Consider the following 17,913-nt stretch of genomic DNA (forward strand, 5'->3'; position numbering starts at 1 on the left):
TTTTTTTTTTAATCACTATTATTATTATAATATTTTTGTTACATGTTATTTTACTGAGACTCTTTGAGGTAGTAAAATAAGCAGAGGGCTTTTTGTATTTTTCTGAGTTAGTAGAAAAGCTACAGTGTCCATTGTATTTTCATCCAGGGATAAAAAGAACAAGCTCCAAGAACAGATTTGAAGGGCAGTAGGGGGAAAATACGAAATTATTTTCTATTGTGCATTACAAATGCTGCTTGTACAGCCTAATGATTTTGATAATAATAGCTAAAAGTTATCAAATACTTATTATATTCCAGACAATGTCTGCTTTACATGTATTAAATAATTTTATCTTCACAACAACTCTATAAGATTATTACAGTAATCTTCTAGATGAGAAATTTAGAAGCAGAGAGTGGGTAAGTAAATTGCTCTAGGTTGTGTGACTAGTAAGTGACAAAGCCACTCATGTGGCTATTTCAAGCAAATAAGAATTCAATCTCTTTTTGCAAATTCTTTTTTTTTTTCTGTCAAACATCCAAAATACTGGACATATAAAATATAAACCATGGCCATATCAAATTTCAATGCATTAACACTTTGCAGAGACACATGAGGTTATATGTGATTTGCTGTGCTTTATCAAGAATAAAAAGATAAAGCATTTGCTATGCTTTATCAAGAGACCAAGGTGGGCGGATCACTTGAGCTCAGGAGTTCGAGACCAGCCTGGTCACCATGGAGAAACCCCGTCTCTAGTAAAAATACAAAAATTAGCCGGGCTTGGTGGCGTGTGCTTGTAGTTTCAGCTACTTGGGTGGCTGAGGCAGGAGAATCGCTTGAAGCTGGGAGGCAGAGGCTGCAGTGAACTTAGATTGTCCCACACTCCAGTCTGGGCCACAGGGTGAGACCCTGTCTCAAAAAAAAAAAAAAAAAAAAAAAGAATGCTTTATCAACAATAAAACAAAGCATCACCATAGTGCATGGGCTTTTTCTGAAATACATATTTCTCTTTTTTAAATCTCTTTTTATAGGTGTGGACAACCACTACAAAATAAAGTGCAACTGAAGGGCCGTGACCTTCTCACTCTAAAAAACTTTACTGGAGAAGAAATTAAATATATGCTATGGCTATCAGCAGATCTGAAATTTAGGATAAAACAGAAAGGAGAGGTATGTAACATTTTCTTTTTACCTTCCATTACTATCAGTCCGCCTTTTTAAAGGCAGCCTTCCCAAAGAAAGAGGAAAAAGAAAATACATTAAAATTCTTAAACAGTAGCTAAGTAATGAAACCTCACAGTCAAGGTAATTGATTATCATGGAGCATACAGGCATACAAAAGAGCATAAAAATCAGTTATTGAATGACAAGTCCTTGCACTTTTTTCATGTAGAATGCTGAAATTCATTATTAACTGGATCGAACCTAAGAAATCATTTGTCTGAAAATATTTATTTTATTTTATTTTATTTTATTTATTTATTGAGATGGAGTCTCGCTCTGTTGTCCAGGCTGGAGTGCATTGGCACGATCTTGGCTCACTGCAACTTCTGCCTCCCGGGTTCAAGCAATTCTCCTGCCTCAGCCTCCCAAGTAGCTGGGATTACAGGTGCACACCACCACGCCCAGCTAATTTTTGTATTTTTAGTAGAGACGGAGTTTCACCATGTTGGCCAGGCTGGTCTCAAACTCTTGACCTCAGGTGATCTGCCAAGATTTTATTTTTATACCCCTTTTCTTTTCTCTGTGTATTTTCTATCAAGTCAAAAATGAAGGCCGGGTGCAGTGGCTCATGCCTGTAATCCCAGCACTTTGGGAGGCCTAGGCAGGTGGATCACCTGAGGTCGGGAGTTCGAGACCAGCCTGACCAACATGGAGAAATCCCGTCTCTACTAAAAATACAAAATTAGCCGGGCATGGTGGCACATGCCTGTAATCCCAGCTACTAGGGAGGCTGAGGCAGGAGAATCGCTTGAACCTGGGAGGCGGAAGTTGCAGTGAGCCAAAATCATGCCATTGTACTCCAGCCTGGGCAATAAGAGCGAAACTCCATCTCAAAAAAAAAGAAGAAGAAGAAGAAGAAGGAGGAGGAGGAGGAGGAGGAGAGGAAAATGATCCTTTTTTTACTAGTGACAAATTTTAATTTTGGATGCATATCAGATATAGAATCATTAGGATAATGTCAAAAAATTCACAATGATGTGACAGTGTTTTAAAAAGCATTTAGTTTAGCAAAGAAACAATTAATGGTATCCAGGTAGGAGAAGAGATGGCATATGGTTCTTAGCTATAAGCATAATTCTGCATTTTCAGCAATTTATCTTTGAAACACAATTAATACAGTAGCTTCATTTAGACTGCTTAATTGTGAAAGCATTTTCATATTCCAAGCTTGTTCAACCTTTTTAAAGAGTTGGTTTCAGGTTGAGAAAGTTTGACACGGCTTTGATTTTATTTAGTTGGCTGGCTTTCCAAGCTCCTAAGAGAAACTGGACAGGAGTGACTGCAACTGCTATGGGTTGATGTTCCTATAAAACACCTGAAATAAGGAGAAAAGGTCTCCCCAGGCCCAGGCCTATATTCTTGACACTTTGTGGATGAGGGAGGTTAGCTGGCAGGAATCTATTTGTTCCAGAACTCATTCCATCGGGAAGCCCGTCTACAGAAGAGGAAGGAGGAAGTGCCCCGCCCCACATTCAAACTCTCCAGATTGTTTTCAAATGACTTCCAGAAGCAAAGTCTTTGTATTCCTATTAGGATGCATGATGGATGTGTAGCTAAAACACTAGGACTTCATCATTGATCTAAGTGGAAGTCACAGTGCCCCATGTTGTAACAGAGTAGCATTTTCCTAGCTGAGAAAACACCTCCAAACCAAACACCTTTGAGGTCATTGAAAACTGAATGGGGATTTCAATGGTGTAAGTAAGAAGGTGGTTCCAGTATGAAATATTAATATACTTTGGAAAAAATTCACATGTTGAACTCAGAACAATTAATACTGCTTTCTAATTACATATCAATAAGCTGTGGGAATTACTGTTATCTTCCCCCATTTGTATAGTATATTAAAAAACATTTTCTATTCACTTTTTTTTTGAGATAGAATATTGCTCTGTCGCCCAGGCTGGAGTGCAGTGGCGTGACCTTGGCTCACTGCAACCTCCACCTCCCAGGTTCAAGCAATTCTCCTGCCTCAGCCTCCCTAGTAGCTGGGATTACAGGCACACACCAGCACGCCCAGCCAATTTTTTTTTTTTTTTTGTATTTTGAGTAGAGACAGGGTTTTGCCATGTTGGCCAGGCTGGTCTCGAACTCCTGACCTCAGGTGATCTACCTGCCTCAGCCTCACAAAGTGCTGGGATTACAGGCATTAGCCACTGCACCTGGCCTAAACTCACTTTTTAAACAATATTTTAAACACTTATTTGGGGGCAGTTATTACTTATTTTCCAATAAAGAATATGTTTTAAAACATAATTTATATATAAGATATATTTTAATTCTATTCTTGTCCTTGATTTATAGTATTTGCCTTTATTGCAAGGGAAGTCCTTAGGCATGATTTTTGAGAAAAGAAGTACCCGAACAAGATTGTCTACAGAAACAGGTAAGTCCACTGCCAAATTCACACTTGTGTTAAAGAGAGGGATTGAGGGTGAAAACTTTGGAGGGTGAAAACCAGTGCGGGGATTTGTCTGCCTCTAACAACCACAAAAAAAAAAAAAACCTTTTTTACTGGGAGCAGCAGTGCAAGCCTGTGGATGAGATTTCCAGTTCTCATAAAAGCTACAAGCAGAAAAATTAGCTTCATCTATAAGAATTCCATAAGGAACTGAGTAGAAGTTCCATATAACTCTTCATGTTCAGAAAAGAAATGTAGGTGGGCACACATTTTCAGGCCTCGAACTCAGTGGGTAAGAAATGTGTCTATTTTTCTAGCATGTAAAGAACATTTCCTTGTGTGTCTCAATTCTGCTAGATGGTGGAAATTTAATCTTTGCAATGTTAGGCAATCCTCAGTTGTTTCATGGTTTATTTTGTCCATTTTGGGTCTCCTCTCCATTTCCCCACAGCCATGGTTAAATCATGGAGAGTATCTGAATGTCAAGACATGTAGGGCTATGGGGATCTGGTCCTTGGTCATTAGAACATCGTCATCAAATGTCCATGCTGGGTTCTGTTGGGACTTCTATATTCCCATTGGATCTTGGCTGTCTCCCACTTACTGCAAGGTTTGCTTCACTCTCATTAAAAGACCTGATATTGAGACAACCAAGTATAAAGAGGTCACTGGAGAACTTCCAGCTGGCCTGCACACTGGGAGGAGTGCACACAGGGGTGAACCCTCAGGAAGTTCACACCGTTTGCAGCGGGGAAGAGCTGGCCTCTCCTGTTCCGAGGTGGAACCTGGGATTCAATCTGAGAGGCGGGAAGACTACTAGCAGGACTCTTGCTCTTTTGAGCGTCCCTGTTTTCCCTTTTTTCTCTTTTCACCCGATAAACCCTACTCTTCTCACCCTTCGAAGTGTCTGTGAGCCTAATATTTCATGGTTGTGTGACAGTGACTCCATTACAGCAATGTATCTCGTGGTTTCATTCTCTCAACCTCTTAGCAGCTTTCCAAGACACATTAGGCACAGAGGTACTACAAGGCTGCCTCTACTGTATTGTTTCCTCCTCTTGCTGGGTGCCAGGGAGCTCTATAACATTTACTGCTTTCTAGAGGTCTGTCCTAAAAGCAAGACAGGGCCCGGCACGGTGGCTCACGCCTGTAATCCGAGCACTTTGGGAGGCCGAGACGGGTGGATCACGAGGTCAGGAGATCGAGACCATCCCGGCTAACATGGTGAAACCCTGTCTCTACTAAAAATACAAAAATTAGCCGGGCGTGGTGGCGGGTGCCTGTAGTCTCAGCTACTCGGGAGGCTGAGGCAGGAGAATGGCATGAACCCGGGAGGCGGAGCTTGCACTGAGCCGAGATCAAGCCACTGCAGTCCAGCCTGGGCCACAGAGCAAGACTCCGTCTCAAAAAAAAAAAAAAAAAAGCAGGTTTTCCTCAGTTCTAGGATTCTCCAAACTCATGGAGCTTTCCAGCATGCTCCCCATCCTTCAGAAGTTGACCTGGGGAACACACAGCAGGGTACAGTGTCAAAGGTCCACCAATTTTTATTTCTGTTGCTTCTCCTCTCTTGCTTCTCTTCTTCCCCTTACAGTTCCCAGTATTGGAGGCCAGGAAATAAAGCAGGAGGAAAAACTGGCTCTGACTATCCATGGATTCTTCCAAATCTATGCTTTTGTGCCTAGAATTCTAGGCTGTTAAGGATATTTTTTTTTCCTCAAGCTATCATCTCTGCAATTTCAAAATGGACACTTTGAAACTCATAACACAAATTGCCTCTTTTCTTTCTCTCTGCATTTCTGCTCTACCAGACCTCACTTGAATCAATAATATAACTGCCCAAGTGAGCAGTCAGACAGGGTTAAGGAGGAAGTACCACAAACAAAAACATATTAGTTGATATTTCAAATAGATTGTTCTACCTTACGAGTATCAGAGCTTCCTAGGGCTTAGACGCAAACAACTATTACATGTGATTTTTACCTTGCAATGATCAGTAATGAAACTTACCAAATAGATATCAAAAAGAAAGTTCAGGGGGATTACACAACTTGCCAGATTCACTCAATTAATACCAATAGCACCAAGATTCAGATCTGAAGCCCACTATTCTTACTAATGCACACGCCTTCCCCCTAAAGAGAAGGAAGGAGGAAGAGGGAAAATTTATAAGGTGTTAATCTTTAAAGCCCTAGGAAGAAAACAGATAGGAACATTCTGCTCGTTAAAGCTGGCTGCTGTAAGAGATCATGTTGATATCTGACAGATGGTAGGGGAAAAATGAATAAACCAGTCAGTAATTCTCAAATTCTGCTGCCTTTCAACACTAGTATTCCATGAGTTGGGTAGAATTTTATTTTATTTTATTTTATTTTATTTTATTTTATCTTGTATCTTTTTGTTTGTTTGTTTTTACCATTAGTACTTAAGAGAAGTGGTCTTTTTTGAAGTCACCAAAATAATTGATTAATAGATAGAAATTTCTCAAATTTAAGTTTTTTTAAAAGGGATTTTGCTGACTTCATGGCATTTCTATGACTTTTCCCTGTTCAAATGTTATGTTTGAAACCAGAATATTTCTGAATAAATGATCGGTTTCACCATTTATAATAATGTGGTAGTTAATCTATTAATAAAAACGAGTGTGACAATTTAATAACTTTTTGGATACAGATCCCGTGCCAGGTGTTCTACATTAATTATGTATGTTATCTCACTTAATTCTCATGACAACTCTGTGAGAGCAAGACCATTGAGGAAAACAGGTTGAAACGGGGCCAGCAAATGGCTCAAAGACACGTAGCTAATAAATGGCAGACCCAGGATTGGAAGCTATTACTAAATATATATTTTTAAATATCTAATTTAGTAAACTACATCTATTGATTTAATTTAATTATACGGAATGTAATAGTCATGTTTTATTCTAGTAAAATTGTTTCTACTGGTGGCATTAAGCCTTTTGTTAAATGATGGTTTTCTATAAAGAAATCGTTAGAAACCTTCCCAAAATTGTAAATAATAACAACAAATACATGAAGCAAGAAACATATGACTGTTAAAACTTATAGTTCATGGAGCATTTGTCATTATCCTCAATAATTGCATATGGCATCCTGCCAAACTCAACAGTAGAATCACCCAAAGCGAGTAGCTGCCTTGTTTACAGAAACAGTAAACCCCAATCAAAATCATGACAGAACATTCCTATTGTGTGCATGTGCATCTTAACAGTTGTCCTTTGGTACAATTTTTCAACAAGTACCACCTGTTACTTTGGTGCTTAGAATTAAAATAGGTATAATTATAACTGTTACTGCCCCAAATCTGTGCCAGCCCCTGAGATGATCCTCAACGGACAGTCTTTGGCAATTCTGTTCCAAGCCTGAGTTTCAGAGCTACATTCATATTCCTACTTATCTCAGGAGACAAAATCAAATTCTCCACCCAACTCTTACCATAGTCATTGTTTATGTAACGTGCTTATTAAAGTGTAACACACAAACAGAAAAGTGCACAAATCATTAAATGTATAGTTCAGTGAATTCTTACAGTGAACAAATCATCATTAACTAATACCCAGCTAGAGAAACAGAATGGTAGTAGCACCCAGAAGCTCCCCAATACCCTTTATTTCCTTCCAGTCACTACTCCTCATCCACCCAAGGATAACTTATTATCCTGGCTTCTAACATCACGGATTCGTTTTGCCTATTTTTGAACTTTATATAAATGGGATCATTCAGCATGCGCTCTTTTGTGTCTGACTTCGTTCGCTCAACATTGTGAGATGTATCGATGTAGCTGTGTGTAGTTGTAGATCATTCATGCCTCATCCACTCTTTGTGTGTGCCTGCCTGGCAAACCAGACAATTCTCCTATGTGTCTACCAATGATTATATTCTTTTATAGCAAATGAATTGAGCTGATAGACAGATACACTTATTAATCTCAGTAAATGCAGTAGCTGATAAAAGATGCAAAAGGCATTCTAAGAGATGGTTCTTTTCATTATTTAACATTGGTATTTCACTTTCAAGGTGAAATAGAAGCTGGTGTTTTAATAGCTGTTTCAAAATCGTCATCTATACAAAGATGCCAATATAAAAATTGTGATACTATTCTGCAGTTACAAAAGCCAAGCACAGAGAGGTTAATAACTGCCTTTGTTCTACCAGCAAGGGTCCTCGGATCCCTCGTATTTCCAATGAATGAATTCTATTTATACTCTTTTTTCCAAAGTGGGCAGGGATCTATGGGGAAGTGAAAGAGCAAAATAAGATTTACTTTTATTTTCCCAAACAGGAATTAAGAAATTAACAGAAGAGGCCAGGCATGGTGGCTCATACCTGTAATCCCAGCACTTTGGGAGGCTGAGGTGGGTGGATCATGAGGTCAGGATATCAAGACCATCCTGGCTAACGCAGTGAAACTCCATGTCTATTAAAAATACAAAAAATTAGCCAGGTGTAGTGGTGGGCACCTGTAGTCCCAGCTATTTGGGAGGCTGAGGCAGGAGAATGGAGAATGGCGTGAACGTGGGAGGCAGAGCTTGCAGTGAGCTGAGATCTCGCCACTGCACTCCAACCTGGGTGACAGAGCGATACTCCATCTCAAAAAAAAAAAAAAAAGAAAGAAAAGAAAAGAAAAGAAATTAACAGAAAACAGAAGAAACCCTTTGTTCAAAAATAGCTGATGTTAAAGCATAAACAAATGAAACAGGTAAAAGCAGGCTTCTCTGGATAAAGAGTGGAAAGAGAGTGGAAGCCCATCTCTCTGTCCTCTTCTCCTTGGCAATGGCAGCTTCTAGTGGCTTCTCAATATCTCTGATGCCCTTCGTAAGCACGTATTACCATCCAGACCTGGCAAACTGGCAAATTCGTGACTTGTGCTTTTGGGCAGGGATCTGAGGCTTCTTTTTGATCTGTGACAAAAATAGCAAAGGCAATTTATTCTCAGAGGCAGTATTTCCTCCCCATTTAATCTTTTTCATGAACTGCTGAAGTATTTGGCTCCTGCTTGTACACACTTTGTGTTACTCTTCTTCCTATCCCTATTTCTTAAGTCCAGGTACCATATGGATCTTCTGTATAGCACAAACAGAGAAGTAGAAGGGCAGCAGACTAACCCTGAGTTGCTATAGCAAAATGACTTATCATCAAAGAAAGAATGTGACTTGGAATAGACCTACCAGGAGGTCCGAAAGTTTGTTTGAAATCTTCATCCATAGTCTTCAACCTTCAATGGTACTCATACCTGTACTAGGCACTTAGTAGGTGCACAATAAATAATTTTTGGACGAATGTGCAGTATTTATATGTGTTTAAGTGACGTTGCCTGTTTATAAAGAAATTAAGTACTCAAGAGTGATTAGTGATTATAATCACCACTAAACTTCATTATGTTGCTTCACAGACAATAGAAATTTCTGTTCTTTCTGTTAGCAAAATGAGAGGCTGTTCACAAATGAGAAGAATGGGTCCTTTCTTCAGAGTCAAAATTCCTCCTTTAATCATTCAATGAGTATTCATTAAGCACTTACTATTTGCCAGGTTTTATTTTAGGTGCTCAAGAGTGATACCTCAGTAGACAAAACAGAGTAAAATCCATGCCTTCATGGGGCTTACATTCTAGTGGGTACACAGACAATAAACAACAGACATAATAAATAAGTGGATGGTACAGTATGTTGGAAGATGCTAAGTACTCTCAGCAAGGAGAAGAATGTGCCTGGAACTGAGGGAAAAACAAGTGCACCGTTTTTGGGACTTTGGCTTTTATTTTGAGTGAAATGGGGAATCATTGGATGATCTTGAACAAAGGAGGGACATGATCTAATTGCATTTTAAAAGGATCCCACTGACTGAGAATAAACTGTGGAATAGACTGTGGGGGCGGGGGCCAGGGTGAAAACAAGGTAGAAGTAGTGAAGCCTGTCAATAGATAGCTATCAATTATAGAAGCTGGGGCCATGGTGGCAGTAGTGGGGAGGGTAAGAGGAACAGATTCTAGATATGTTTTGAAGGGAGAGACAAGATTACTGATGTATTGGGTAAGAGAGAGATGTCAAGGATGACTTTAAGATTTCTGCTTGAGCAAATGTGAAGGCTGCTGATGGAACAAATGAAAACGGGAAGGTTGGGAATTCGGTCTTAGATATATGGAGTTTGAAGTGTCTATTAGACATATAAGCAAAGATGTTAAAATAGCAGTTGGACATGAGTCTGAAATTTGGGAGTGAAAACTGGCCTAGAGATATTCGGGATCTCCAGCATATAGATGATATTTAAGGCCATGGGACTGGATATAATTATAAAGAGAGTAAGTATAGATTGAAGGATGAGAGAATAGAACCAAGGGCTGGTCCTGGGGCACAACCAACATTCAGAAGTCAAGAAAAATAGAAGGAACCAACGATGGTGACTGAGAAGGAGCAACTACCAAGGTAGATGCAAAGGCAAAGAGGTGTGATGTCCTGGACACTGTGTGAAGAAAGTTTATCAAGTAGAAAATGAAGATCAACTTTCTTAAATACTGCTAAGTCAAGAAGGAAGAGGGATCAGAAATGACCACTAGGTGTAGTAACGTGAAGGTCACCGATAACTTTGGTGAGAGGAGTTTTGGTGCAGCAGTGGTTGGGGACAAAGCCTTATAGGTTTGATGGAAATGAGAAGAGAGGGACTAGAAAGAGAAAGAAGAACAAAGAGCTTTGCTGCAAAGGGGAGCAAACAACTAAAGGAATACTTGTCAGGGAAATTAGGACCAACAGAAAATCTGTATCTGTTTTTTAATAATGAGTGAAAAAATGAGAACAACCCATTCAAGATGTTGGTGACATAAGGGAGAAAGGGAGGAATTGCTAGAGCAATGTCTTTGAGTAGGCAAGGGGAGTGGCTTCTAGTGCATGAGTGGAGGCATTACATGGGGCATGGAAAATTCATCTATGCTTAATAGAAAGGAAAGCAGAGTATATGAATACAGATGCTGACTAGTGAGGAAATGGAGTGGAATCTGGAAGTTCTCCTCTTATTGCTGCAATTTTTTCAGTGAGGTAGGAAGCAAGGTGAACAGCTGAGAAGCTCACTTCACCTCTAAAGACATACATACACGGATAATGAAGGGATGGAAAAAGATATTCCATGCAAATGGAAACTACAAAAGAGTAGGAGTAGCTATACTTGTATCAAGTAAAATAGATTTCAAGACAAAAACTGGAAGAAAAGACAAAGAAGGCCATTATGTAATGATAAAGGGGCCAATTCAGCAAGAGAATATAACAACTAAAGATATATATGAACCCAATGCTAGAGCACCCAGATATATAAAGCAAGTATTATTAGAGCTAAAAAGAGAGATAGAACCCAATACAATAATAGCTGAGGACTTCAACGCTCCCCCTTCAGCATTGGACAGATGATCCAGACTGAAAATCAACAAAGAAACATTCGACTTAATCTGCACTATAGACCAAGTGGACATAATAGATATTTACAGAACATTTCACCCAACAGGTGCAGAGTACACATTCTTTTCCTCAGCACATGGAACTTTATCAAGGATACAAAACAAGTACCCCAAATTAAAAAAAAAAACTTAAATTATATTAAATATATTTTCTGACCACAATGAATTAAAACTAGAAATCAATAATAAGAAGAATTTTGGAAAAAATATAAACGCATGAAAATTTAAAAATGTGCTCCTGAATGACCATTGAGTCATTGACAAAATTAATAAGAAAATGTAAATATTTCTTGAAACAAATGAAAATGGAAGCACAGCATATTAAAACTTGTGGGATACAGCAAAAGCAGTACTAAGAGGGACGTGTACATCAATAAATGCCTACATCAAAAAATAGAAAAACTTCAAATAAACAACCTAATGATGCATCTTAAAGAACTGGAAAAATGAGGGCAAATCAAACCCAAAACTTGTAAAAGAAAAGAAATAATACAGATCAGAGCAGAAATATATGAAACAGAGACTAAAAAAATACAAAAGATCAATGAAATAAAAAGTTGGGTTTTTGAAAAGATACACTTTCAAAACATATGAAGAAGCCAACCATTTCCTCACCACATTAGCTGCTACCACCCTGTTCCAGCCAATCAACTCTCACCCAGATTTTCGCAACAGTCTCCTGACTTGTCTCCCTGCTTTGGCCCTGCTACAGATGTCCAATTAAAATGTAAGTCAAATCATGTCCCTCCACTGCTCCAAGCCTTCAAAGGCTTCCCATTTTATCCAGACAAAAGTCAAAATTGTTGCCTTCTCCCCAGCTTCCTTCAGCAGCCTCACCTCTGCACCGTCCACACTACCTTCTTGTTGTCTCTCTCTCTCTCTTTCTTTTTTTTTTTTTTTCAGACGGAGTCTCACTCTGTTGCCCAGGCTGCAGTGCAATGGTGCAATCTTGGCTCACTGCAACCTCCACCTCCTGAGTTCAAGTGATTCTCCTGCCTCAGCCTCCCGAGTAGCTGGGATTCCAGGCACCCACCACCATGCCCGGCTAATTTTTGTATTTTTAGTAGAGATGGGGTTTCGCCATGTTGGCCAGACTGGTCACAAACTCCTGACCTCAGGTTATCCGCCCACCTCGGCCTCCCAAAGTGCTAGGATTACAGGTGTGAGCCACTGCACACAGCCTTTTGTTGTCTCTTGAACCTACCAATCATGACCTTTACACAGGAACTTTGCACATGCTTTTCCCACTATCTCATATGTTTTCGATGGCTCACCCATGCGTCTTCCTCAGGTCTTTACTCAAATGTCCCACAATCAGTGTGGCTTCCTTGACCATACTACTTAAAAGTGCAACTAGGGTGCTGTAAATTTCCTATTCTCCTTCCCTGCTCTATGTTTCTTATAGCACTTATCAGTACCTAACACACAATATATTAAATTTAATCATTCAGTTTACACTCTGTCTCTCCCCATTTGATAGTAAGTTCCGTGTAGTCAAAGACTTGTATATTGTTTACAATGCTTTCTTCAGTGCCTAGAACAGCCCCAGGCACATATTTTCAGAATGAATGAATAAATTTCAGAATCATACAGTGAGACCAGGACTTCTTGTGGTGTGTAGTTACTCCATAGACATGAGATGTGCCATCCACCTAAAATTTGGTTTGATTGCTAAGAGTGAGAATATCTCACATGCACCAGGAAGATATGAAAAAGTTTATTACTCACATTATGTGGCTTTCTGGGGATAGTAGGTCTGGCTACCAAGCAGGTCCAAAAGTAGCCTCAGAGAGCAGAGAAATGATACGGAGTTCTAGTGTGATTTGGCGATGGGGCTGGGATGAGGATTTCTGTGCACAGGGTAGGGCTTGTGCAGTTTGAACCTCCTGCTAGTGCCAAAGGAGGGAGCACCTGAACTTCCTTATCAGCTTGCCCAGATGTAGGGCTGAAGGGTCAGGCAGGGAGAGGTGGGCAGGCAAACATCAGAAATGGGGTCAGATTGTTCATTATAGGTCCTATAGCAAGTAGGACTGTTTGGGCATTTCATATTCTTTGATCCTACCTGGCACCTAGCACATAAGATCTGCAAGGAATCTTACAACTCTAGGCAGACTGTCTTATTTTTCAGATGAAGAAGACTGAGCCCAGTCCCACTAGGTCATTCTGTCTCTGTAGATCACACTTTGAGCTGACTCAATAGCTGGCATCCCTGTGGCAAAGGCCTAAGGCTGTGGGGACTTAAAAACAATCTTGCACAATTTTTTAGACTCTGACTCTCAGAACCCTTTTCTGTAAAATTCTTGTAATATCTACTGTACACTTTGTCAGACTAAGGGATTCAGTGAAAGAATGTTAATAATGTGCCATCACATGACCATACTCTGTGAAGAGTCGTTGCTAGGGCCAGAACATGGCGGTCTCTAGTAAAAGATCATTTGGTCTAGGGATATTTAAGAGAACACTTTTGAGTATAAAATAGGTAGACTATAATTATTTCGTTTTATATACAGTAACAGAAATGGGGACCATTGCTTTGTGTGGGTTTGATTTTTACTTTTTATAGTGAAACTTTCAAATAAACAGAAAAGTAAAAAGATGAGCATAATGAACATACCAATACTCTTACATCAGTCTAACAATTGTTAATATGTTGCCTTCTTTGTCTATTTGTTTTTGTTGTTGAACTACTTTAAAGTAAATTAAAGCTATAATGGTATTTTACCCCAAAATACATCATTTTGTATCTTAAAATAAGGATATTGTCCTATATGGCTATGATGTCATGATCACACTGAACAAAAATAATGATTCCTTAATATCATTTAATATCAGTCCACATTCAAACTGTGTTAAGGCTTCAGTGGGATGTTTCGTGAGATTTTGAGTCAAATTCTCCTTTGTGGATCTGAAACTCCTCATTCCCCAATTCACCGTGCAATTAATGATTTCTTCCCTCTTTATGGGAAACAGATGGGATTAGCAAATTGTGACTGTTGCTTATTTCCCAAAAGATAAATCCGGGACATCATAATAAGGAGGAGAAAAGTAATGTTTGCAAAATTCCTTGGACAAACCTCTATCTTGCAATTACGTGTATTTGCCTTTAATTATATATTGGAGAAATTCTGAGCATTAAACCAGTCTCAAATGAGATACTAAAGTTCTGATTGGATGTCACCATCGCCCATAATTTTCCCCAGAATGTGTGATGAAAGGGCTCCAGCCTGGGTGACAGGGGAAGACTGTGTCTCAAAAAATAAATAAATAAAAATGAAAGGCTTAAAAATAAAAGAAAGTAAGCATTGAGATAGTGGTTTCCAGTCACTAAAAGTCAAAAAAGTCAAAGGGCCACTTTACTGTTTTCCTTATCTTGCAACCAAGACAGCGTCATAGAGTTTATTTTTTTTTATTTTTATGTTTTTGAGACAGAGTCTTGCTCTGTTGCTCAGGCTGGAGTGCAGTGGCATGATCTCAGCTCACTGCAACCTCCGCCTCCCAGGTTCAAGCGATTCTCCTGCCTCAGCCTCCTGAGTAGCTGGGATTACAGTCGCCTGCCACCACGTCTGGCTAATTTTTGTATTTTTAGTAGAGACAGGATTTTGCCATGTTGGCCAGGCTGGTCTTGAACTTCTGACCTCAGGAGATCCACCCACCTCGGCCTCCCAAAGTGTTGGGATTATAGTTATGAGTCACTGCACCCAGCCAGCTTTATATGTTTTAGAGAACCAAAACCAGGCATAGCCCCAAAGAGGGAATGATGCCTCGTTATTGCCACGTCTTGAATAAGAGGGTGGAGAAATGGGCACACATATGAAGGAGAGTTAAGTACTTGAGCACAAAACTTATCTACTTCCCTCAGTTCCTCATTTTGTTTTGCATGGGAATTCTCTATCAGAGAAGTTGGAGAGCTTTAAAGATTTTGACTTTTCAGTTGAGATTATGCCAATTCTTTGTAATTTTGTTTTCCACTTTAGCTCTTTTTTTTCAAAATGATTCTTTCCTTTTCTTTTCTTTTCTTTTTTTTTTATTGTAGGCTTTGCACTTCTGGGAGGACACCCTTGTTTTCTTACCACACAAGATATTCATTTGGGTGTGAATGAAAGTCTCACGGACACGGCCCGGTTTGTAAATATTTTCTTCTCTCCAAAGCCGATTTCAGAATCTGATGGATAAATTTCAGAAAGAAAACATGCTTCTCTTTAAATAATGGTTTTCCCTCTAATTGTTCTGTTCTCCATTTTCCCTCTTTCCCTGATATTCAGAATGCCTCTCCCTCATCCTATGGTGGTCACTTTCCATGGGTTGAAATAATTTTTCTTGGCAATTTTTTGAAGAAGCTTCTGATCATAAAACTTGAAACTTATGGAAATATTGAGTTCATCAAGTATGACTCTTAGATTTAACAGTTGAGGAGGGGCCGGGCGCGGTGGCTCAAGCCTGTAATCCCAGCACTTTGGGAGGCCGAGACGGGTGGATCACGAGGTCAGGAGATCGAGACCATCCTGGCTAACACGGTGAAACTCCGTCTCTACCAAAAAAAATACAAAAAACTAGCCGGGCGCGGTGTAGTCCCAGCTACTCAGGAGGCTGAGGCAGGAGAATGGCGTGAATCCGGGAGGCGGAGCTTGCAGTGAGTGGATATCGCGCCACTGCACTCCAGCACTCCAGCCTGGGTGACAGCGTGAGACTCCGTCTCAAAAAACAAACAAACAAACAAACAAAAACAGTTGAGGAGGAAATGAAGGTCCAGGGAAACTGACGTTCAGTGACTCATAACCAGTTACTATCAGACTAGGTAATAACATTGATAACTATTAATAACATTTATCGAGCATTTATTATGTGCCAGGTATTTTTCTAACTTGTTTAATCCTTATAACAACCAAACAGATTGTCATAAAGAAGTGAAACAACTTAATTAGGCACAGACTAGCTGCTATAACACAAAATCTCAAATGTCAATGTGCTAACATAGTGCAGATGTTCCTGATTGGTAAGAGGGAAGAACAGGTTGTTAATTTATGTGGGTTATTCAGGGACACTGGCTGACAGTGATTCTACCATCTTCAACATGTGACCTCCAAGGTCAGTTTGGGTGTTAACATCCAGCCAGGACCAAGGAGAACAGAGCATGGAGAAGGCATACTTGTTTCAAAGCCGCCTTAGCAGGGAAGCAGTGCAAACAATTCCACTTACATTTCATTAGGAAGTACTAGTAGCTCACTCCCATCTAGGTGAAGGGAGAGATGGGGAAGGGCTCTTACCCACTATATTATCTTGAAAGACTGAAGCATAGGCCTCCTGACTCCTCATGCAATGCTCTTACCACTACATCATGTCTGGCTAAAAAATCCAGAGCAAATATCTTTGTTAAAAGTTTTGCCCTCAAAAGAGAAGACTAATGATTCTTTTCCTGAAAATGATATGCCATAAAGTTATTTATTGCAGATACCGTCTGCTTTTTATGGCAACCACCCTGGTATATACTAAAAAATTCACCTCATTTGACTTGCTGAAGAGATTTCAAGTAACTCATCTTTAAACCTTTTAGTTATGTTATTTCAGATGGGACAATGAAAGTATTAAGAAGTGTGATTAGCCTCTGGATTCTAGGGACAAAAGGAATAAAGGAACATAAATGTTTTCTTTCAAATAATCTGCCACTGACTGGGATTATATTTGTCTAATAATTCTGCTTCCACAAAAGTGAAATATACTTTATTCAAAAGCAAATATTACAAGCTGATCAAGGGATGAAGCCAGAGACATATCCAAGCAAAGTTTCAGCAGGGATCCTCCATATAGGACCAGGTGAAAGATGGTGAATGAGTCATATGTAAAGCACTGGTTGGAAGAGGGTTCAGTGGGAGGAACAGCTGAGTATCCAAAAAAGGAGGTGAGCAGTGCAGGTTGGCAGTCAGAAAGAGGTCAGGGTCCAGAAATCAGTGCAGTGGGCAGGATCCCAAGAGCAAGAGACAAACAGCCAAGCATGGGCTGAAAATTGAGGATGGGTATAAACGTGCTCTTTTCTGGGCTTGCTGTCCACACAATTCTCACTGCATAATCCTCAGAGGAGTTCTACATAGATCCTTAGCAAAACAGCCTGCTTACAGATTTTTTTTTTTTTGTTACAAGTTCCAAAATGATTGGGACATTTTGAGTCCATATAATTATCATAGTTCCATTGCTACATGAATACATGGGTCCACAAAATGGAGTCCATATAATTCATTTTGACCATTTTATCTTATGCAAAACACTGAAAATAATAGCTACTCCTTAAAGAGTGTCTGCTGTGGACCTCTTGTGCTATTATCTCTAAATCTTTTAAAAAATCTTGCAAAGTAAGTATTATTGGCCTGGTTTTATAGATGAGGAAAGCATGGCTCAGAGAAGTTAATGGAGCTCAGAAGCTGACTAAGTCAGGGTTTAAATCAAGCTGTCTTTATTTTTTTAAGGCTGTGTTGTTTTGATTACCCCATAATGCTTCTTCTATTCAGCCCATGAGAGGGGCAGTGAAACAAGTTATAGAAAATATTGGGCCGGGCACGGTGGCTCATGCCTCTAATCCCAGCACTTTGGGAGGCCAAGGCAGGTGGATCATCTGAGTTCGGGAGTTCGAGACCAGCCTGACCAACATGGAGAAACCCTGTCTCTACTAAAAATACAAAAATTAGCTGGGTGTGGTGGCACCTGCCTGTAATCCCAGCTACTCAGGAGGCTGAGGCAGGAGAGTCCCTTGAACCCTGGAGGTGGAGGTTGCAGTGAGCCTAGATCGCACCATTGCACTCCAGCCTGGGCAAGAAGAACAAAACTCCATCTCAAAAGAAAAGAAAAAGAGA

The 17,913-nt window shown here is 39.7% G+C and overlaps 1 protein-coding gene across 1 annotated transcript in view; it reads left to right on the top strand.

Moving 5' to 3' along the window:
* OTC (ornithine carbamoyltransferase) overlaps positions 1 to 17,913 on the top strand; it is a 68,805-nt gene that overhangs the window by 12,957 nt on the left and 37,935 nt on the right. Inside the window, exons 2-4 of the mRNA XM_010375440.1 lie at positions 1,017 to 1,155; positions 3,514 to 3,595; positions 15,105 to 15,192. Of these exons, the coding sequence (XP_010373742.1) occupies positions 1,017 to 1,155; positions 3,514 to 3,595; positions 15,105 to 15,192 (309 nt within the window). The remainder of the gene's footprint in view (positions 1 to 1,016; positions 1,156 to 3,513; positions 3,596 to 15,104; positions 15,193 to 17,913) is intronic.

The sequence above is a fragment of the Rhinopithecus roxellana genome, chromosome 7 (assembly GCF_007565055.1).
Source record: "Rhinopithecus roxellana isolate Shanxi Qingling chromosome 7, ASM756505v1, whole genome shotgun sequence".
NCBI lineage: Eukaryota > Metazoa > Chordata > Mammalia > Primates > Cercopithecidae > Rhinopithecus > Rhinopithecus roxellana.